This window comes from Dermacentor andersoni, chromosome 6, assembly GCF_023375885.2.
Source record: "Dermacentor andersoni chromosome 6, qqDerAnde1_hic_scaffold, whole genome shotgun sequence".
NCBI lineage: Eukaryota > Metazoa > Arthropoda > Arachnida > Ixodida > Ixodidae > Dermacentor > Dermacentor andersoni.
Window position 1 is genome coordinate 171,225,124 of NC_092819.1, and position 23,028 is coordinate 171,248,151.

At 46.7% G+C, this 23,028-nt stretch overlaps 1 protein-coding gene across 1 annotated transcript in view; it reads left to right on the plus strand.

Annotated features, from left to right (window-relative positions):
- The window catches only part of LOC126523433 (seizure 6-like protein 2), a 201,138-nt gene that overhangs the window by 38,608 nt on the left and 139,502 nt on the right, over positions 1-23,028 (plus strand). Inside the window, exon 2 of the mRNA XM_050172049.3 lies at positions 7,610-7,963. Within this exon, the coding sequence (XP_050028006.1) occupies positions 7,626-7,963 (338 nt within the window). The 5' untranslated portion in view covers positions 7,610-7,625. The remainder of the gene's footprint in view (positions 1-7,609; positions 7,964-23,028) is intronic.

Consider the following 23,028-nt stretch of genomic DNA (forward strand, 5'->3'; position numbering starts at 1 on the left):
TCCACGGTAATCGCTGCAACACTGGCAGAGGGCTGGCTATTCCAACGAAAGATGCGTTTCGACGCGGTTCTGTGCGTTAAATACGTTAAAGTTCAAGATGCTAGAGTAGAATGGGAATAAAGCGCGCAAGAATCGGCCTGCGAAACGCCAAATTAACAAAAATAATGCGGCAGAGCTTGTAACAGTTTTGAGGCAGTAGTTATGATGACAACTAAAATAGCCAATAGCCAAGCTTCAGCGGTGACGTTGAGGTAACGTTACCGCCTGCCATGCTACTTTCCCTGATTTCATTTTCCGTTGGGATAATTTTTTATTTAGTTGATTTTTTTCCTTTTAATATTTTTGGCAGTGTCTTTGGCGTGGTGGAAAACATTTTCCCTGCCTGCTAATGGCAAGTGACAGCAAGCAGTGCGTTCTCCCGGCCGCTCTCCCGGCCAGATGTCGTGCACAGTCAGTGGCTCAACTGTGGCTCTGTGCGGCTCAAAAACGGCTCAACAACCTTAACGCGTGGTCCGACAGCAGTGATGACGCACTGCTTCTGGTTATTTTGCCCTGTCAATTGTAAAAGGTGAGAAGGCTCTCGCCAAGTCAGGCAAAATACCGCAGACAAAGAAAAAGAGAAAACAAAGGAAACGCAAGAAAAAATAATGAATGAATTGGTGTCCAACCCAGGCACCTAGCGTAGCAATGGGATATTTTACCGCCATGCCATAAATGGGCGGCCAACTTGCGATAGTTTTTGTACTTGTATTGTGAACCAAGGAATGCGAACTGTTCACCTTTCTGCCACTTCATTTTAATAATTTCGGCGCTTCTAATAGCCAATCCTTGTGCGCTTTACTGACTTTCTCCTCTAACCTTTTGAGGAGAAAGTATGGTATGAGAAACGTATGGTACGGGACCATTCAACACACAAAGAGGCTGCCACTAGTCTCAGGCGACGACGACATCGGCACCGAAGAGCAGCACGAAGAGTTGCGTCTACTGAAAGATATACACCATCTTCAGGCAAAGCGGCTACCGTATCAACGCCGACTTCCACACAAACAGACACTGCGAAAACGAAGACTTGGGCAATACTCTCACCCCCTGAAGAGTGGCCTACACTTCCACGAGCACAACCTGCCTCGGAGTCGCATCAAATTGCGCCGCCCTCAATGACCTCAAGAACCGCGGATGGGACGACGACTGAGGATCGCCAAGTCACAGTGATGCTGAAGTCACTTATGGACGCCGTGCGCATTCTACTGAGCAGCATGAAAACCCCGTCGGTACAGAGCGCACTGCAGTTGCTGGACACCTTGAGTCCGGTGCTTGCGGCTCTAGGGTAAAACCACGGCCCGACAGATGCCGTCGTTTCAAGAGGAAGTCAAGAATGCATCTGTCTTTCAGTGGAACGCCAGAGGGCTTAAGTCGCGCATGTCCGACTTTAGACAGTTTGTCTTTACGCACCAGTTCCCCATTATCGTGATTTGCGAGCCCAACCTGTCAGCTCCCATCAGACTGTCTGGGTATGAGTGCTTTATGTCCTCTACCCACGGAGAGTGCAGCAAGGTTGTTGTGTTTATACGCCGTGAATTGACTTATGTACATCACCCAGTGCCTCCTGACGAAGCAAATAAATACGTTTGCTTAACAGTGAAGAAGAAAAAGCTCACGTTTACAATTCTTAGAGCCTATTTATCTCCAGCAAGCCGTCTAGATTCTGAGCGCCTACGGGGAATTTTGACGTCGACTCCTCAGCCGTGGGTGCTCACTGGTGACTTTAACGCCCACCATTACCTATGGGGAAGCTCCAAAGTTAACTCTAGAGGCAGAAAGTTGGTGTCCGTTGCCTCTGAACACGAATTTTGCTTGTCAAATGATGGTAGCCCTACTTATCTGCGTGGATCAGCGTATAGCAGCTGCTTGGACCTAACCTTCGTTTCACGGTCGCTTTCGAGAAGAGTGCACTGGTTTTCCGATTTAGAAACACGGGGTAGCGATCACAACCCATCCTATTTGAAGATCGAAGGTTTGACTAGCTCCAAGTCCTCCAGAACCGTCCAGTGCACCGATTGGCCTAAATACAAAATAATAATGGGAGACTCTTGTCGTCACGGCAACTCTCATAACCTACAGTGCGCGATAAAGGATGCCATACAAACAACCACGCATTTGCTTTCGAGGAGTTCTTCCCGCACCGATTTCGACATCGAACTAGCAAAACTTCGAGCAATTCGCCGTCGCGCGGAGCGAAGATATAGACGCACGAAATCCAATCATGATTGGAGATTGGCTAGACGAACACAAAAGAAAATACAGCGTCACATGAACAAGCTGGCTTCGCGACAATGGGCTTCCTTTTGCGAGTTCCTGGATCCGCGAAAACCTTTGTCGCTTATATGGAGGACTGTTCGTGGCCTTCGCACAACCTTTGGTCAGCGCCACCCGTTTAAATCTCTGGCACTTTATCTACAATGTAGAGATATTGACGTCGCTGAATCTTTTTGCATAAAGATTCTGGTGAGACAAATTCCGATGGAACGGGTACGGGAACGCTCGACCACCCACTGTTCTCACGCGATCCCCACATGGAATGCCCTTTTTCTATGGAAGAACTAGAAGCTGCACTGGCTTTGTGCAGGCGTTCTTCAGCGCCAGGACCTGACGGTATTACATACCGTGCCCTGTGTAACCTAGGAGACCAAGCTCGGAAGGCACTCTTGCTCCTGTACAACGACTCCTGGCAGACGGGTACAGTTCCGCAAGAGTGGAAGTCAACTCGCCTCATTCAACTTCTCAAAGCTGGCAAGTCGCTTTTGGACATTTCCTCACACCGACCGATCGCACTTTCCAGCTGTGTCGGAAAAACAATGGAAAGAATGATTTTAACACGTCTGGAATGGTACGTAGACTACTATGAAATCTATCCACATGCTATGGCCGGATTCAGACGGGGCCGTTCGTCAACAGACAGCGTTGTTGACTTGATAACATTTGTGCAACACCAAAAGGCCTGTAAGCGACTATCTGCTGCTCTGTTTCCAGACGTTAAAGGAGCTTATGATAATGTCACCCATGAAGCCATCCTTAGCACGTTAGAAGCCGTCGGACTTGGTGGTAAAATGTATATGTGGGTGTGCAACTACTTACAGAGGAGACCATTCTACGTGCACACAAAAAATGGCCCGACATCCGAGCATTACGGTAGCCGAGGAGTCCATCAAGGCGGAGTGCTTAGGCCGACTCTTTTCAATCTCACCCTCAGTGGATTAGTTTACAACCTGCAAAGCACCGTACGACTTTCCATCTATGCGGACGACATCTGCATTTGGGCATCAGGTGTGACACGACTTCAGCTTCCCGCTCGGCTTCAGAAGGCAGCCACAATGACATCTTGCTACCTTCGTGAACAAGGACTTGAAATTTCATGCGGTAAGTGCGCAATGGTGGCATTCACGAGGAAGCCAATGTTTGGTTACGGCGTATTTATTAACGGACAACTTATACCATGCAGCAGAAGTCACAGGTTCTTGGGAGTCGTAATTGACAGAGACCTGTTTTGGACTCCGCACGTCAATTACGTGAAAAAGCGGCTGACTGCTATCTGTCACCTGTTCAGGTTCCTTGCAGGAAAAAGTTGGGGAGTATCTCTACACGCTATGTTACAGTTGTACATGGCGTTGTTCGTTGGATTCCTGCGATACAGCCTACCTGCAATATCCAACACCTGCAAGACTAACCTACGTACGATTCAGGGTATTCAAGCCCAAGCCCTTAAGATATGTCTTGGCCTACCACGCTGTGCATCAACGGCTGAAACCATTGTCCATGCGCAGGATTACCCAATCACGACGCACATTACCGTTGAGACAATGCGTATGCATCTCAGGCATTATGCTAGGACCCCTTCCCACCACTTGGCGAGCCTCAGTGCTGCAAGGCCCTGCTCGACATTTTGCGGTATTGTCAGTGCACATCGTGCATCGTTTACTTCGGGGTACGCACCTGCGGCCACGCCAGCGTTTCCTCCGTGGTGTTTGAGCCGTCCACAAGTACATATAATGATTCCAGGACTACAGAAGAAGAAATATCTACCGGCCCCTGCTCTAAAACAGCTGAGTTTACTTCTTTTGCATGAAAAGTACAGCAACCACGTGCACATATATACCGATGGATCGACTACGTCGTGCAGTTCTGGTGGTGCCGTGGTTATACCAACGCGAGGAATGACACTGCGGTTCAAGACATCGCATGTCACGACCACAATGGCGGCAGAACTAATGGCCCTGCGTCGAGGACTGGAATTCATTGATTCTGAAAGACCTCGAAAATGGGCTGTGTTCTGTGATTAAAAACCGGCATTCAGTTCAGTCATTCAGTCAGTTCTCCGACACGGATGTCATGACCAATAGACATACGAAGTCGTGAAACATTACCATGATGTCCAACAAAAAGGCCACGAGGTCACGAGGACTCTACATTAATTGGAGTGACTGACAGTGCATCATGCAAGGTCTGTGGCACCGAAGAAAACTTCGACCACCTGCTGTGCCACTGTCCAAGATATGCCCTAGAGAGACAAGAACTTGTCAAAGCTTTCCAAAAACTGGACAATCGGCCGCTTTCTGTGCAGGTGCTGCTGGAACACCGCCTCCATCGCCCGTCGACCCATAAAGCGGTGAAGGCGCTTTTGTGTTTCTTAATGACCACGGCTTTGTGCGACCATCTGTGACTATTAATGCAATTTCTGTAAAACCACACGGGTCAGCGAACTTGCCGGAATTTCCCTCTTTCCTTCCCTCCTCTCTCTCCCTGTGATCTTTGTTTTCCCCTTTCCCATTCCCCCAGTGTAGGGTAGCCAACCGGACGTTATTCTGGTTAACCTCCCTGCCTTCTACTTTTCTCTTTCCTCCTCCTCCCTCCTAACGTTTTACCATTTAATGCACTGAACACAAGGGGTCACTGCTCGTATCGTTTTGAAAGCGAGCTCTCAGCAATGTTGGCCCTGATTACCCTCGAAGCGAGCCACAGCACCTGCATTCTCGATCACGTTTGCTCAAACCCCATCTATGCAGCATTCACTCCTTCAAGTAGAAGAAGCAGCATCAAAGTAGAAGAGCATATATTCTACTGACATGGCCGAAAATGTTCTCAAAGGTATGCAATACCATGACGTCGTATTCGGCACCGTAACTCGTGCTACCACTCTTTAGGTTTTCATTAGTGGTCAGCTGAGTGGCGTGATAAACAAGTTTGCTGAAGATGCACCAAAGGAGATCTGCTTGGGCGACAAAGAAAACGGTGCGACAATGGTCACTTACGCCTGTTCTCGAACGAAAACTAAGTGGGCCTTCAAGACCGGTCAGCCGAGAAGAGTTGCGCTTCTCTGCTTTCGTTCCGTAACGGTTCTCTTAAGGTGTGAATTGCAATTTCGACTTGGACAGGTTCGTAATCCTCAAATCCTGCCATACAAATGCATTTCTACCAATCCCTTAGTGGATTGAAGTAAATTGGATCATTTCTTTATTTGCGAATCCCGACGTACCTAACGTGAAACGTGGAAAATGCAATTGGGAGCGTTGGGCGGACTTTCATAAAAAATCATCCAGAAACTCCTCTGGCAGTTGCCTAAGTATGTGTGAACATTGTGGTCCTTGGTACTTCAATGCAGCGCTGCGTCATCGATGTTATGAAACTTGATCAGGCCAATACAGACGAGAACGCTGTGGTGACGCGAACGGGTGCTGATGGCGGCGGCAGGTGAATCGATGACGCAAGCAAATTACCGCAGGTGGCCGTGCCAGGCGCGCTGCTGATGTTGGGGTCATTATGAGCTATTATCGCTCTTTTAGATCCTTATCCATCCCCGTGGAATCATTATGAACCTTGATCAACCGTACTCCGGCTGCGTATGGCGTGGCTGCGCGAGCCCATTCTCAAAAGCATTAAGCGATGTAGACAGAGTTCGCCGAGTGCTGATAGCTTCGTGTGCGCTGTGATCTCGCCTCTTAGTTCGCCTCGAAGCGCCACCCGCGGGTCCTACCTTGAAAGCGATCTGCGATCGAGACAGAGTTCGCCGAGTGCTGATAGCTTCGTGTGCGCTGTGTTCTCGCCTCTTAGTTCGCGTCGAAAGGACACCCGTCGGTCCTACGTTGACAGCGATCTGCGATTGAGACAGAGTGCGGCGAGTGCCGATAGCTTCGTGTGCGCTGTATTCTCGCCGCTTAGTTCGCGTCGAAGCGACACCCGTGGGTCCTACCTTGAAAGCGATCTGCGATCGAGACCGAATGCGCCGAGTGCTGATAGCTTCGTGTGCGCTGTGTTCTCGCCTCTTAGTTCGCGTCGAAGCGACACCCGCGGGTCCTACCTTGAAAGCAATCTGCGATCGAGACCGAGTGCGCCGAGTGCTGATAGCTTCGTGTGCGCTGTGTTCTCGCCTCTTAGTTTGCGTCCAAGCGACACCCGCGGGTCCTACCTTGAAAGCGATCTGCGATAGAGACCGAGTGCGCAGAGTGCTGATAGCTTCGTGTGCGCTGTGTTCTCGCCTCTTAGTTCGCGTCGAAGCGACACCCGCGGGTCCTACCTTGAAAGCAATCTGCGATCGAGACAGAGTTCGCCGAATGCTGATAGCTTCGTGTGCGCTGTGTTCTCGCCGCTTAGTTTGCGTCGAAACGAGAGGAAGCATGAAGGTCAATACGGTCGCTGCGCGGGTCCTGTCTTGAAAGCGATCACCTTACGGGACGGACGGGCTTCCTAGTTTGGTAGGCATAGAAACGCTTACGCGTTTAAAGCACTGCCGGATCACTCTAACGTACCTGCAGATATAGTTGGAGGGAGACGACTGACGTGCCTTTAGCCACAGTCTAAAATTGAACTAAATTTACATACCTGAAGCGCGTGTCAGAGAAGAAACAAAACTTCATGGACAGGCGCACGCCATCAGCGTAAATACTGGCGAGAATAAGTGTGAACATGCAAGAGAAGGTGATGCTTGTACATCTCATCAAGTAAACTGCACATGTATTACGGCCACAATAGGGCATGGTTATGTGCTCGTATGTCGGCAGCCAGTTGTCTTCGCGCTCTGGTGCTAATTAAAATTGAGTTGGACCGGAAAGATGAGCCAGAGTCCTTGATGTTCGCAGTACTAAGTATATTGCTCAGGTGGTCGCTAAGTGGTTCGCGCATTAAACAGCGACAGGTAAGTCTGCTGCGCCAGTCGACTCTCCCACTTGCCGGGCTTACACGCACGTGGAACTAGGAGGTTCACGGTCCGTACGTCTCCACGGGCTTCGAACTTCTCTTGCATAAGGGAACCGCAGAAGCTGCGAGAGGCGGCGAAGTTCTTTCATCCGGGGTGCTTCATGGCGATTTCATGTGAGCAAGATGTTCAGGTCTCCGTGTACTGGTAAGCCCGCTACAATCTGGCTGCATCGGTGAAACTCATTTTTGCAGTTAAATTTATGCACTGAAGTTCGCGTGAACTCGTGAGACTACAGGATCCACTGACTGGAGAGAAGTATTGGTAAATGATGTTTTATGCTATTTATCGTGTGACTTGGCGGGCTGGATATAAATTTGGGCCCACTCGCCATCCATACTTAGCGACTACGTTTTTACACAGGCGACTGGAGGAAGCAATGGCGTTGCCAGCCTTGGCCCTTGTGCTGCTGGTGGTGACCTGCAGCGGTGCCGAGGCGTGCGGCGAGACGCGCGACGGCGCCGACAAGGGAATCGTGCGGCCGCCTCGCCCACTTCGAGCCAGTGACCGGCTCAACTGCACGTGGGTGCTGCGCGCCGCCCCGGGATTGCGGTTGTTGGTGCGGTTGGACAACGTGCACCTACCGTCGCCGGCGCTAAGGAGCGCCGCGTTGCGCCTCAGCGTCAACGGCCGCGTGAGCGAGATCACGCGCGACTGCGTCAACTGCCTCGACGCCACGCTAGCCGGGGAGACCGTGGAGGTCCACTTCGTCTCCAGGTACGCTGCGTGCACGCACTGAATGCGTCCCGGGGCCTGCTTGGCGATGTATGCATTCGATATCTGTTGTATAGCATTGAACAAAACATGCTGTGAGGGCTGCAGAAACGAATGGGGGCAGAACAAGCCGCGTGCAATGCAGGTGTGGATAATTAGCGTGAAATTCTTGTAGCTTCCCTTGTCGGCGACCTTCAGGCGACCTTGGTCCAAAAGCCAGAGACGTTATCCGAGCACTCAAACGAGAACATCCGGGAAAGTAGCGACTACAGAACAAGATCATCCGGACAAGCAGTCAAGACTGGATTGCATACCCTAGTTACTTCTCAAGCAAGCTACGAAAAAGGTTGCTTCCACGTTCTTCCTATGTTGGTTCACAATATCACTCAAGCTGTAACTTTTAGTACGCTGAAGTTTTATTCGTCATTTGCAATAGCGGCTTTCAAAAGGCAAACACAGGGCACCATACACCCTCCGGCTGCGTCCAAGCCGGCAGCGTCCGCCGTGTCGCAAATGGCCGTTTGACCTGGACCACACCTCCACTGAGGTTCTACCTTTGACAGGAACCTATTGCGTCCATGTGCAGCAGTGCACAGTATGGCGTGGTGTTGTTTGGTGTCATCACACCACACCGCACCATGCCATACGTTGCCATTGCGAACATGCACTACAGCTATATTAAGATTGTGGCTAGTAGCATCTTCAGTGAATTTAGTTTCTCGGTAGCTATTTCATGCTCACATCTACTCTCGATTACGGGCGAGCCATCATGTATTTTTTTCCCTATAAATCTGCCGTGGTATAAATCTGCACGCGAGCGGAGGTTCGATCGCAGGTTTGGCAGAGGTCGCATTCCGACGAACGCCTGATGCGAAAACGTTCGTGCACCGTGTTATGATAATATATGGTGATATAAATGTTCCGGAAATTTTGAAGCCACGAAAAAAAAAGGACGAGCAAAAGCTGTCTTGTTTTTTCCCGGATAATTTCGAGACAACGAAAGAATGTGCTATCCAGCTGGCCCGGGCAGCGGTGGAAAGGCTATGCCTTACCGCATCGCAGATAATGCCCGGGTGGCCTGAGCCCGGGCTGGCAACCTCCCAGGTCCTTTGCTCATTAAAGTTTTTTCCGTCCGTCCGTCCTGCCCTTCCTCAGCATACGGAAGTAAAAAAAATAGCAGACGAAGTTATACGGAAATACGTGTTTCTGATAGCTTTGGCAACAGATGGAGATTCTCTAATCCACTTTTTTGTTTGCTTGGAGATTCTTGCTTTCGAAATTCCTGTATACCGATCTCGAAACCTGTGACTTGGGAGTCGGGTGTACTCTCTGCAGACTACAGGAGAGTTTTGTGAGATCGTCGATGTAGTATATGTTTGGCATGTGGTAATTACACGTTGTCTGTAGGCAATGGTATGGTAAAACGTTATTCTGGTCCTTTGGAACGCACGTCCCCTTACAAAAAATTTATTCAGCAGCGATTGAAATATCATTGGCCAATGTTGAGTTTTGTATTGAAGAATCATGAAGAATCTGTTGGAGAATTATTAGGTTGAGTGTTGAGGGCTCTTGAATATTGGTCAGTGAAATTTAATTGAAACACCATTGGGTGTCTCGATGTTGAATAATTGTTAAGTTACCATTGAAAGCCCATTGTGCTTAGACAGATCGTTGTTCATTTTGTTGAATGGTTGTTGGGTTACCTTTGCTGCAGCATTGAACTGACGTTGTGGTAGTTCAGTATACCTGTTGTTGAGTTATTATTGCCACAGCACTGAAAAATACATTGTGGCCCACTTGAAATGTCATTGAGGTTTCAGAACTCGCCCCTCAAATATGATTGATATTTCGTTGGGCTAGTGGATTTTTATTCATATATTGAAATCGCTTTGCTATTCACACTTGCCAACCCCGGTGCCTGCTCATAACTTTCCCTAACACAAACAAAAGCAAAGGAGAGACTGATCAACTTGAAGCACCTTTATTTACACTAAAAATCCATGCACACGACACATTATTACAGTACATAAGGCACGACTACATAGAACCTGGAGACATAGGCTAGTACCTACAGAACTCTTAACAGTGTAACTACATCTGGAAAAAATTATACATTTGAATTCAATCAGAACAATCATTGTGGTCTTCCCTTGTGACTTAAGTTCATGATTAGAAGGAAAAGTGACTCAAAAGGCATGGCTTAAGCATACCCTTGTAACAACCAACTTTGAACAAATGAACTCTTGAAGCTGGCTTGCATGTATGAATACACAAAAGACATTTGAATATGTTACATTAAAATGTTTCGCACACCAACACATCACAGGAAGAGGTTACGGCTTCCTGCAAGGCAAAATAACAAATACACTGGAAACAAATCACTTCGCGTAAATATACACAAGCTTTAGCAAGCGTCTTTCACCACAATTAAATTTTAATGAAGTGCCAAAGTAGACTTGTCTGTTTGAGCTTTTTGTCTTCGATATGTAGATACCTTCATGTTGCCCAATCATCTTATGAAATAACATCGTTCAACTGAGCTATTAATTGACAAGACATCATTTAGAAAGTTGTCGGGCATGGTGATGAACACATGAATCATGTGTTTCCGACGAGCCAGGTTTGCTTTCTTCAGAAATAATCTTGTAAAGCTTTTGTGTAATGAATGCAGCTTATTTCCCTGGTACAGTCAACGACTAACCGTACACCATTTAATTATGTTAATACGGGGTACAGAAGAGTTTCTTGGTGGCATTTCTTCAATTTAGTGAGCTCATTTTCAGTTAATTTTTCTAGACTAGCACAAAGCTTATGAAACCACTTTTTGGGGCCTTTTTCATTATACCCAGCAACTAAGTGGTGCTTCGGTCAATAAAGAGATAAGGCAGGACTAATACCTTGAGGGATAAGACAAAGCTTAATTATTTAGCACAGAAAATTGGTAGTAACACACACTTACCACAATTCTAAACAGCCAAATAAATGGTCACCTGCACTTGCAGTATCAAGTAGCCCATAAATAGTTATAAAGGATGGGAAAAGGTTCCAATAACTGGACAGCCAGATTGGTGAGACAGTGAAAACGCAAATAAATGCATACATGAAACACCGATTACCTTGATTGCGCAGGTAAAATGTTATTAAAATTCCACCAGAATTTTATTGCACAAAGTAAGTCAAGGTTGCCTAAATATTGGGACAAAGCAGCAACAAAAACGGAGGGAGATACAGCATCCGTGCAGAAAAAAAATTACAAGATAGTGATGGATGGGTGGATGGATAGGAATTTCTTGTACGTCCGGTAAGGTTTAACGCGACCCGGGACCAGGTCTCCCACTGGGGAACGTCAAGGCCCCGCCTCAACGCCGCCTCACGGGCTTGCTGGGCTGCCCACGTCTGGAGGTCTGAGCTGCGCAGAGCGGCGGCCCACCTCGACGACAGGGTCTCCGGAGTAACTGCCATCCCTCCTATAACTACATTGCACTCCCACAGCATGTGTTTGAGTGTTTCTGGTCCTTCCTGGCACAATTTGCACGTGTCGTCCTGATGCTTATCTGGGAAGATACGTTTCAGACGGAATGCATTAGGGAAGGTGTTCGTCTGGAGTTGTCTCCAGGCGACGGCCTGCCTCCTGTTTAATTTGGGACTCGGCGGTGGGTATATCCTTCTGGCGTTCAAATATGCACTGGTTATGTCGTTGTATCTGGTGTGCCTGTCCCGTTCTGCTCGAGAAGTGGTAACTATCGTGCGAGAGGCGTTGCCCTGTTCGGCGCGGCGGGTCATGTCTCGTGCCGGCCAGTGCGCCGTCTCGTTTAGGTTCGGGAGCGCGTCGTCTTCCGTGGTGACGTGCGCGGGGAACCATATGATCCTCGAGCTCGCGGTTTTGGATCCGCCCGCTTTGGTCAGAATTGCCAGGGCTTCCTTGGAAATTCGACCTTTGGCGTAATTCTTTACTGCCGTTTGCGAGTCACTTATTACGACTTCGCATTCCTGCTCTGTGAGGGCCAGCGCAGTCGCTACTTCCTCCGCTATTTCCGAGTGTTTGGTGTATACACTGTATGTGGTTCTTATTTTGGACTCTGCCTCTACGACTACGGCTGTGTATTTTTGGCCGTTCGGATATTCGGCTGCGTCGACAAAGCGCGCCTTTCTCTCCCTGCCGAATGAACGGAGCAGGGCCTGAGCTCTTGCCTTTCTTCTACCTCGGTTTTAATCGGGGTGCACGTTTCTTGGGATGTTTGCCACCGTAATGGTGTCTCTGATTTTGTTGGCGATTTCCATTTTCTGGCCGTGCTGGTTGTGGTACGTTATGCCGAGCGTGTTCATAATGTACCTTCCCGTCGTGGTGGTCGACAGGTGTTCAAGCTGCGAGATGCGTTGTGCTTCGGCTATTTCTTCCAGGGTGTTGTATATGCCCAGCTGAGCCAGGAGCTCGGTTCTCGTCGATTCCGGGAGGCCCAAGGCTATCTTTTACGTTTTCCTTATGAGCGTGCTGGTCTTGTTTTTTTCCGCGACGTACCAGTTGTGGTAGGCGGCTACGTGATATACATGCATATTTAAGCTCACAATTTTTTCTCCAATATATACAGAAAGACCGCATCCACTTACGGCATAGAAAAGGTTCCTGCGCCTGGAGAATGCAGCACAGTACAGAGCACCGTGATGAGAACCGAAATGTAGAGCTTAGTTTGTTTAAAAACTACGAATGCTTTCATACCTACAAAGAGGCATGTGACATGTCATGCCTTGAATGGATGTAATTTATAAATCTTACACACAAATAAAGTTACTATCACCCTCATTGGCTTCCTCAGGGGATTCCTTGAAGTTGAAGTAGAAAAATATACGCGCGTGATAAAAACAAAAAGAAGATGAAACCCTATATCGCTCTCCCAGAAATAAACAAAGCAAATAACTTCATGTGTCAATTCTCTGGACACTTCGGCAATTCGGTGTACATGCATATTTGACAACCACCCAAACAGACACGAGAAGGATGAATTATGGTAAGAACACACATGAACGCTGACTCAACTAGAAGTTTATTTGTGAGCACAAATATTTTGAACGCACTGGCCAACTTCACAAAGAAAAAGGCATGGATGCGCAGCAGAAATAGCCCGGCACAACAAAAAAGGAACGAAAGGCATGGCCTGTAGAATAAACACGTGCAACAACTAACAAGAAATGAAAACAGAAAGGTTTGTCCTGTAAGCCATATTCATCATCATCATCAGCCTAGTTTCGCCCACTGCAGGGCAAAGGCCTCTCCCATACTTCTCCAACTACCCCGGTCATGTACTAATTGTGGCCATGTTGTCCCTGCAAACGTCTTAATGTCATCTGCTCACCTAACTTTCTGCCGCCCCCTACTACGCTTCCCTTCCCTTGGAATCCAGTCCGTAACCCTTAATGACCATCGGTTATCTTCCCTCCTCATTACATGTCCGGCCCATGCCCATTTCTTTTTCTTGATTTCAACTAAGATGTCGTTTACCCGCGTTTGTTGCCTCACCCAATCTGCACTTTTCTTATCCCTTAGCGTTACACCCATCATTCTTCTTTCCATAGCTCGTTGCGTCGTCCTCAATTTCAGCAGAACCCTTTTCGTAAGCCTCCAGGTTTCTGGCCCATATGTGAGTACTGGTAGCACACAGCTGTTGTACACTTTCCTTTTGAGGGATAGTGGCAACCTACTGTTCACGATTTGAGAATGCCTGCCAAACGCACCCCAACCCATTCTTATTCTTCTGGTTATTTCAGTCTCATGATCAGGATCCGTGGTCACTACCTGCCCTAAGTAGATGTATTCCCTTACCACTTCCAGTGTTTCGCTACCTATCGTAAACTGCTGTTCTCTTCCGAGACTGTTAAACAGTACTTTAGTTTTCTGCAGATTAATTTTCAGACCCACCCTTCTGCTTTGCCTCTCCAGGTCAGTGAGCATGCATTGAAATTGGTCTCCTGAGTTACTAAGCAAGGCAATATCATCAGCGAATCGCAAGTTGCTAAGGTATTCTCCATCAACTTTTATCCCCAATTCTTCCCACTCCAGGCCTCTGAATACCTCCTGTAAACATGCTGTGAATAGTATTGGAGATATAGTATCTCCCTGTCTGACGCCTTTCTTTATAGGAATTTTGTTGCTTTCTTTGTGGAGGACTACGGTGGCTGTGGAGCCGCTATAGATATCTTCCAGTATTTTTACATATGGCTCATCTACACCCTGATGCCGTAATGCTTCCATGACTGCTGAGGTTTAGACTGACTCAAACGCTTTCTCGTAATCAATGAAAGCTGTATATAAGGGTTGGTTATATTCCGCACATTTCTCTATTACCTGATTGATAGTGTGAATATGGTCTATTGTTGAGTAGCCTTTACGGAATCCTGCCTGGTCCTTTGGTTGACAGAAGTCTAAGGTGTTCCTGATTCTATTTGCGATTACCTTAGTAAATACTTTGTAGGCAACGGACAGTAAGCTGATCGGTCTATAATTTTTCAAGTCTTTGGCGTCCCCTTTCTTATGGATTAGGATTATGTTAGCGTTCTTCCAAGATTCCGGTACGCTCGAGGTTATGAGGCATTGCGTATACAGGCTGGCCAGTTTCTCTAGAACAATCTGACCACCATCCTTCAACAAATCTGCTGTTACCTGATCCTCCCCAGCTGCCTTCCCCCTTTGCATAGCTCCTAAGGCTTTCTTTACTTCTTCTGGCGTTACCTGTGGGATTTCGAATTCCTCTAGGCTATTCTCGCTTCCACTATCGTCGTGGGTGCCACTGGTACTATATAAATCTCTATAGAACTCCTCAGCCACTTGAACTATCTCATCCATATTAGTAACGATATTGCCGGCTTTGTCTCTTAACGCACACATCTATTTCTTGCCTATTCCTAGTTTCTTCTTCACTGTTTTTAGGCTTCCTCCGTTCCTGAGAGCCTGTTCAATTCTATCCATATTATAGTTCCTGATGTCCGCTGTCTTACGCTTGTTGATTAACTTAGAAAGTTCTGCCAGTTCTATTCTAGCTGTAGGATTAGAGGCTTTCATACATTGGCGTTTCTTGATCAGATCTTTCGTCTCCTACGATAGCTTACTATTTTCCTGTCTAACGGCGTTACCACCGACTTCTATTGCGCACTCCTTAATGATGCCCATGAGGTTGTCGTTCATTGCTTCAACACTAAGGTCCTCTTCCTGAGTTAAAGCCGAATACCTGTTCTGTAGTTTGATCCGGAATTCCTCTAGTTTCCCTCTTACCGCTAACTCATTGATTGGCTTCTTGTGTACCAGTTTCTTTCGTTCTCTCCTCAAGTCTAGGCTAATTCGAGTTCTTACCATCCTGTGGTCACTGCAGCGTACCTTGCCGAGCACGTCTACATCTTGAATGATGCGAGGGTTCGCGCAGAGTATGAAGTCGATTTCATTTCTAGTCTCACCATTCGGGCTCCTCCACGTCCACTTTCGGCTAACCCGCTTGCGGAAAAAGGTATTCATTATCCTCATATTATTCTGTTCTGCAAACTCTACTAATAATTCTCCTCTGCTATTCCTAGAGCCTATGCCATATTCCCCCACTGACTTGTCTCCAGCCTACTTCTTGCCTACCCTGGCATTGAAGTCGCCCATCAGTATAGTGTATTTTGTTTTCACTCTACCCATCGCCGATTCCACGTCTTCATAGAAGCTTTCGACTTCCTGGTCATCATGACTGGATGTGGGAGCGTAGACCTGTACAACCTTCATTTTGTACCTCTTATTAAGTTTCACAACAAGACATGCCACCCTCTCGTTAATGCTATAGAATTCCTGTATGTTACCAGCTATTTCCTTATTAATCAGGAATCCGACTCCTAGTTCTCGTCTCTCCGCTAAGCCCCGGTAACACAGTACATGCCCGCTTTTTAGCACTGTATATGCTTCTTTTGTCCTCCTAACCTCACTGAGCCCTATTATATCCCATTTACTACCCTCTAATTCCTCCAATAACACTGCTAGACTCGCCTCACTAGATAGCGTTCTAACGTTAAACGTTGCCAGGTTCAGATTCCAATGGCGGCCTGTCCGGAGCCAGGTATTCTTAGCACCCTCTGCAGCGTCACAGATCTGACCGCCGCCGTGGTCAGTTGCTTCGCGGCTGCTGGGGACTGAGGGCCGGGGTTCGATTGTTGTATTTATATAGGAGGTTGTGGCCAAGTACTGCACCAGGGTGGCCAATCCTGCTCTGGTGAGAGAGTGCGTTACCGGTTCTGGTCACCGGGATCAGGCCGCACTCCAGGCCTGTTTGTGCAATTTTCTCAACACACGTTTTTTTTTTGTATTTTCCGGTGGAGAATAGCGCGGCACCGGGATTTGAATCACGGTCCTCTTGCACTGGAGACGGATACTCTACCGTCCCCGTAGGAGTTAAATTAAAAATTAATTTATGGGGTTGTACGTGACAAAACCACTTTCTGATTATGCACGCCGTAGTGGAGGACTCCGAAAATTTCGACCACCTGGGGTTCTTTAACGTGCACCTAATTCTAAGTGCACGGGTGTTTTCGCATTTCGCCCCCATCGAAATGCGGCCGCCGTGGTCGGGGTCCGATCCCGCGACCTCGTGCTCAGCAGTCTAACACCATAACCACTGAGCAACCACGGCGGGTCCCGCAGGAGTTGTACGCCTCATTTAACCTACAGTGGTGCCCTACTTGGTCAGTCAAGGTGGACCAATCTGAGCTCGGTTATACCGCATGGATGGCACTCGGCTAGAGAACCTGGTATTTATGACCTGCACATGTGAGTGTGAAGCCATACATATTTGAAGATATATATCTTTCTTTTTTTTGTAGGAGGGTTCCCGTACAGTGATAAAATAAAGGAAAAGACATTAAAAGAAAGAAAAAAAAGAAAGAAAAAAGGGGCGAAATAAAAAGGAACATAACAGGTGATTTGAACTCGTGACCCTTCGATGTTGCCCGGAAAGATAGCTCAGTCGGTTGGTTCGTCAGGCCCCAGGCTACTTTCAAGCGCCACAGCTCCTGCTCCGAGCCTCACACTTACGTGGAAAGAGACTCATGTTGTCCGCGAGTAGTTGGAAGGCATACTTTCTAGGAAAAATGGCCGCTGGAGGAGAAGAGCGAACTCGAGCGGCTTTAGAGGCTAGGAAAACTGCCTTAAAATATTTAGACTTGAGGGAAAGCTTCGTTAACAAACTATAACACGGCAATCAGCACTCGAATACGACGAGAGAAATTACTGAGACGTGGAAAATTCCCTTGAAAAAAAAATCTGGTTTGCGAGACAAATGCTTGTATGTATTGAACCTCTTAAAAGATGAGGGGGGGAAATATGCGCTCACCGAGAGGGCATCGTCAGCACGAGACATCCAAAAGGCACCTTACAGAGATGTGGAGAGCTTCGCGGCCGGAACGAAGCCTCCCTTCTCCGCCGGCCAAGAGGGGGAAACGCGCTTTCCGATCGCTCAAGGTTGCGCGGACAAAGCATAACTCTAGCGTCTAGGAAAAGCTTAACCAGGTGCGATAGCGGCACGCATAGCGTGGGAAGCTAGCCGCCAGAATAACTATACCAAGGACTGCTGCTGATGAGGGCGAAATACCTTCGTGTAATTATAATAACCCTAATAGGACTACTTTCGAAAGAAAAAAAAGGAAACGGCCCAGAGGGCTATACTACGAGAGCTATGACTGATAGTTTTCTATATATATATATATTCATCTCATCTATGGGATCGCATGCGCGCGCTGTTGCTTTGTCTCTGCGTGTAGTATGGTTAAGAGAGCTAGTTTAAGGGCGGAGAAGAAGAAAGAAAAGAAAAGCAAAAACTGCAGCGCCGTGGTTTTAAAGCGCACCCGTAGTAGAGAAACGGAATGCGATATAAGCGTGCGTAGCCATGATACGCACACGACAAACTGCCTTAAAATATTTAGACTTGAGGGAAAGCTTCGGTAACAAACGATAGCACAGCAATCAGCACTCGAATATAATTATAACCCTAATACTAATTGTAAATATTCATCTCATCTATGGGATATAATGCGCGCGCTGTTGCTTTGTTCTGTGTGTAGTAGTTAAGAGAGCCAGTTTAAGGGCGGAGAAGAAGGGAGGGAAGGAAAGTCTCTGAAGCAAAATTACAGCGCCGTGGTTTTAAAGCGCATCCCGTTGTAGAGAAACGGAAGGCGATATAAGCGTGCGTGGCCATGATACGCACACGACAAACTGCCTTAAAATATTTAGACTTGAGGGAAAGCTTCGTTAGCAAACGATAGCACGGCAATCAGCACTCGAATATAATTATAACCCTAATAATAATTGTAAATATTCATCTCATCTATGGGATCTAATGCGCGCGCTGTTGCTTTGTCTCTGCGTGTAGTAGTTGAGAGAGCCAGTTTAAGGGCGGAGAAGTGGGAAGGAAAGGATAGTCTCTGAAGCAAACTTGCAGCGTCGTGGTTTTAAAGCGCAACCGTGGTAGAGAAACGGAAGGCGATATAAGCGTGCGTGGCCATGATACGCACACGACAAACTGCCTTAAAATATTTAGACTTGAGGGGAGAGCTTCGTTAACAAACTATAACACGGCAATCAGCACTCGAATACGACGAGAGAAATTACTGAGACGTGGAAAATTCCCTTGAAAAAAAAAATCTGGTTTGCGAGACAAATGCTTGTATGTATTGAACCTCTTAAAAGATGAGGGGGGGAAATATGCGCTCACCGAGAGGGCATCGTCAGCACGAGACATCCACAAGGCACCTTACAGAGATGTGGAGAGCTTCGCGGCCGGAACGAAGCCTCCCTTCTCCGCCGGCCAAGAGGGGGAAACGCGCTTTCCGATCGCTCAAGGTTGCGCGGACAAAGCATAACTCTAGCGTCTAGGAAAAGCTTAACCAGGTGCGATGGCGGCACGCATAGCGTGGGAAGCTAGCCGCCAGAATAACTATACCAAGGACTGCTGCTGATGAGGGCGAAATACCTTCGTGTAATTATAATAACCCTAATAGGACTACTTTCGAAAGAAAAAAAAAGGAAACGGCCCAGAGGGCTATACTACGAGAGCTATGACTGATAGTTTTCTATATATATATATATATATATATATATTCATCTCATCTATGGGATCGCATGCGCGCGCTGTTGCTTTGTCTCTGCGTGTAGTATAGTTAAGAGAGCTAGTTTAAGGGCGGATCTGGCAATAGCAGTGTAACAGTAGTATGGCACTACATAAAACTAAACCACATATAAGTGAGTACCATTCCAGGTCATCGTACACCTAGAAAAGCTGAACTGAAAGCAATCAAAGCAGCACTTGTAGTGCAGATTACACCCTGCACAACACCCTGTATGGATTCACCAGAAACTGTCTGGGCCTGCACATCACACAAGATTGTCAGGAAAATCAGGAGATTGACACGCGACTTGCAAGCACATGGCCAGAAATTAGATTACAGGATACATAGCCGTGCAGATATTCCAGGACACAAGCGGGCTTATAAGCCCGACATGATAGCTGAAAACTAGATGAGTTTGTGTGTATTCATTATTAACTAAAGTTCAACAGATTTCCCCAGAAAAAGAAATACATCTTTGAAGGATAGATAAAAATTGGTGCTTGATGCAGCCAAACATAAATAAAAATGCTACAGAAAGAAAATAGAGAAAAATTCCAAGTGCAGGAAAAATCACTACAATTGCCAATCCTGCATGCCAGCACCTTTCAAGAAACACTGTTGTTATTCCAATAGACAGACTGACAGCTTGCTGATGCAAGCACATTCTTCCAGTTCCATGCCATTGGGAAAAAAATGAGTTTCCTGGAAGGTAGCCACATGCACACTTGGTGATCACAATGTTTTTTTTCCCTGGACTTGTATATCTATATGTACTTTGTCCCTTTCCTGCTTTTATGTTTGGTTTCATCAAGCACTAGTCTTTATCAGGTTTTATTGCTGTACTACTCTGTGGTAACCTTTATAGATCACTGCATTTTCACAATAAACCTTTTAATTAGAAGTTAACGTACCCTGTTCTTACTGTTTCACACTGTACAGTCTTGCTACATTGGCCAAATAAAAGATTTTATAAGGTATCATGAGGGCCATTAAAGTGACTTGTTGCAGTCTAAAAGAAATATGAATAGCCTGGCTGCAAATGGCACCAGAGAACACATAGGTCGAACAAGAAAACCGAGATGATCTAACAACCAAAAGTTTAATGTACACACCGAGTAAATGCTCGCTGACAAGCAATAGACTGAACATACACAAAAAGGAGAAGCAAAAATTCATGTGCGTTTCCTGACAGGAAATGCATCCATTTCTAACGGAGGCCGTGCTGACAAGATTAACCCAGCATTTTTAGACCTACAGCTTCCGTAATTTCTCTAGGCAGCCGATCTGCACAGAATGCTAGCTTCTTCCTCTACAATGCACGCTCAGATGTGGAGAGTGCATTGTAAAGGAAGAAGCTAGCATTCTGTGGAGATCGGCTGCCCAGAGAAATCATGGAAGCTGTAGATGCAAAGACACTGGGAGAATCTTGTGTCAGCATGGCCGCTGTTACACTTTCAGAGATGGATGCGTTTCATGTTGGGATCTGTATGGACATACATCAGATCTTGCTTCTGCTTTTTGTGTAAATTCGATTTATTGCTTGTCGACCAGCATTTACTCGGCATGTTCAATAAACTTTCATTTGTTAATACACCTCATGATTGTCTTGGTCTCTAGCAGAAAGGTGTTCATTCTTTTTACAGTGAAGCTGTATATGCCTAGGCGAAACACTCATGGTCTGATCCCAAAAACCCTACTGTAGGGGTATGAGCCATTGTTTAAGGGAGTGATAGCCATTGTATTCGCCTTGCATGATGGACAGAGAAATTTCTTGTTGGGTAGACATAGAAATGCTTATGCATTTCAAACATACATTTATCTGCGTATTATTGCAGGGAAGGGACACAGAGGGGGATGGCGTTGAGACAAGATCATGATGTCATTATTATCTCGCAGCAAAGATGTGGTGGGCCATTGGCTAGAGCGATAGTGACGTCGTTTCTCTCTAGCAGCAGAGCGTGCGTGCAGCAGTCTCTCTCCGACTTCTCAATAGGTTCGAAAATGTGTCCCTGTATTTAATTAAATGAAATGTGCAGCCCCGGTGTGTCACTTGGTAACTACAGTGCATAACTGAGTCATAAACATTATGATTAACGCATTACAAAACACAAGTGCGTAACATAATTCAGAAAGACTTTGATGGGCCCGCTGGATTAACACAATGAACCACTCATTGCACTTTCCATGATGGTGATCTTGCAAAGTGCAATGTGTGGCATTCCAAATAAACAATGTTATAAACCCAACACACACATGTGCATAACCTCATTAAGAAACACAGACATAACCAATAATATAGAAAGACTGAATAAACCATTGGAATTAACCCAGTGATAAACACCGGGGCCGCACATTTCAGTTTCGCTGGTTTACCGTCTGTACAGGGTGCATGGGCAGTAACTTTTTCTGTTATTGGTTGTTAAGTATTGTATAAAGTTGTGCCAGTAAAACACGTTGGGCTAGTTGGTGCAATGTATTGGTACTGCTTTTATTGCTGTTTTTTTTTTTCTTAATGTTGTGCCCTTCTTCCTTTTTTAACAACTTTTTTATTCCCCCTTGCATAATACTCCAACCTTGCAGCCTGCGAGGTATATAAATAAATAGGTACACAAGCACGTCATTCATTCATCTGCATACACCTCGCACCATTCCTTGCTCAACAAACGTCACTGTGTTGACGTCTCGCAGCGGGCATGTACATTAACTGCCGTTTGCATTTCGGTATGGTTTGTGAACAGTGTAATGCATAAAGATTACATGACATTAAGGTTGTGACCTATGCGGTGCATAAGAAAACCTTGCAAAAGATGACATGTTGGATGTTGAAAATAAGACAAATTGTATATATTGCAGTTACTTTAACAGCATTTAATTGACCACTTCACAAAAACGTCACTTCGCATAGATTCCAACACGTACACTGCATCTGCAGTTTTTTTTTTGCTTATTAATGTGGTCGTTACTGCATGGCCACATTGCCGATTTCTTGATTTCTTGCCCTATACCTCCCCTTACCTGGTGCAGTGCCGTTGCAGTGACTCGAAAGAGAGTTGTAGCACTTCATCCTCTTCAACTTCCTACCCCAACCTTGTTCGGCCACATTGAGTCTGTGAGTGAATGAGTGCAATACCACAGACTCACCACCACTGAAGCTGGGCGTGATATCCTGAGACAACTTCATCATGCTCCACCATTGAACGAGAGGAAGCGACACCAACTTTCTCCGAGCATACACGGCCAAAACCACATCCAGCCCCTACCCAAAAACATGCACTCCGAATTTCACGTCAAACGCCGCAAACTTTGAGCCAAGTCGCTACAACGCAGCTATGGACAGGCTGATGTGGACGCTGCAGCCTACACCCTTAAAAACCGTTATGCTGTAGCGGTCGTAGACAACCAGGACAACATTGTTCAGCATCAGTCAAGACCACCTCGGCGGGCGACGCAGAAGAGGCTGCCATTGCACTCGCATCGGGGTGCCCGATTGCGACATCGTCATTAGTGACTCTAAGACTGCTATCCGGAACTTCAGTAACGGCTACATTAACAACCTCGCGCATTCTCTACTTGTAGCTAACCCACCAGAAAACGACATCGCTCTCGTATGGACTCCAGCACATGAAGGACTCCACGGCAACAAAATGGCTCATGCCGCTGCTCGAGGATTCACGGACCCAGTGGCCGCAAATATGGGCCTAACTCTAGAATCCAATGACTCCCAACAACACACCAATAAAGACACACTAGTCACATTCCATGAAATTTGCACACATTACAGACACCAACGCTAAATGTATCCACCTCTCTCTGTGCCTAACACGCGTCAGAGAGAAATACTGTGGCGACAACTACAAACTCGCGCTTTTCTTACCCCGCACACTTTGCACTTGTTCTTTCCCGCCACATACCCGACACCCAAGTGTCGCTTTTGCCCTGTTCCGATAGCA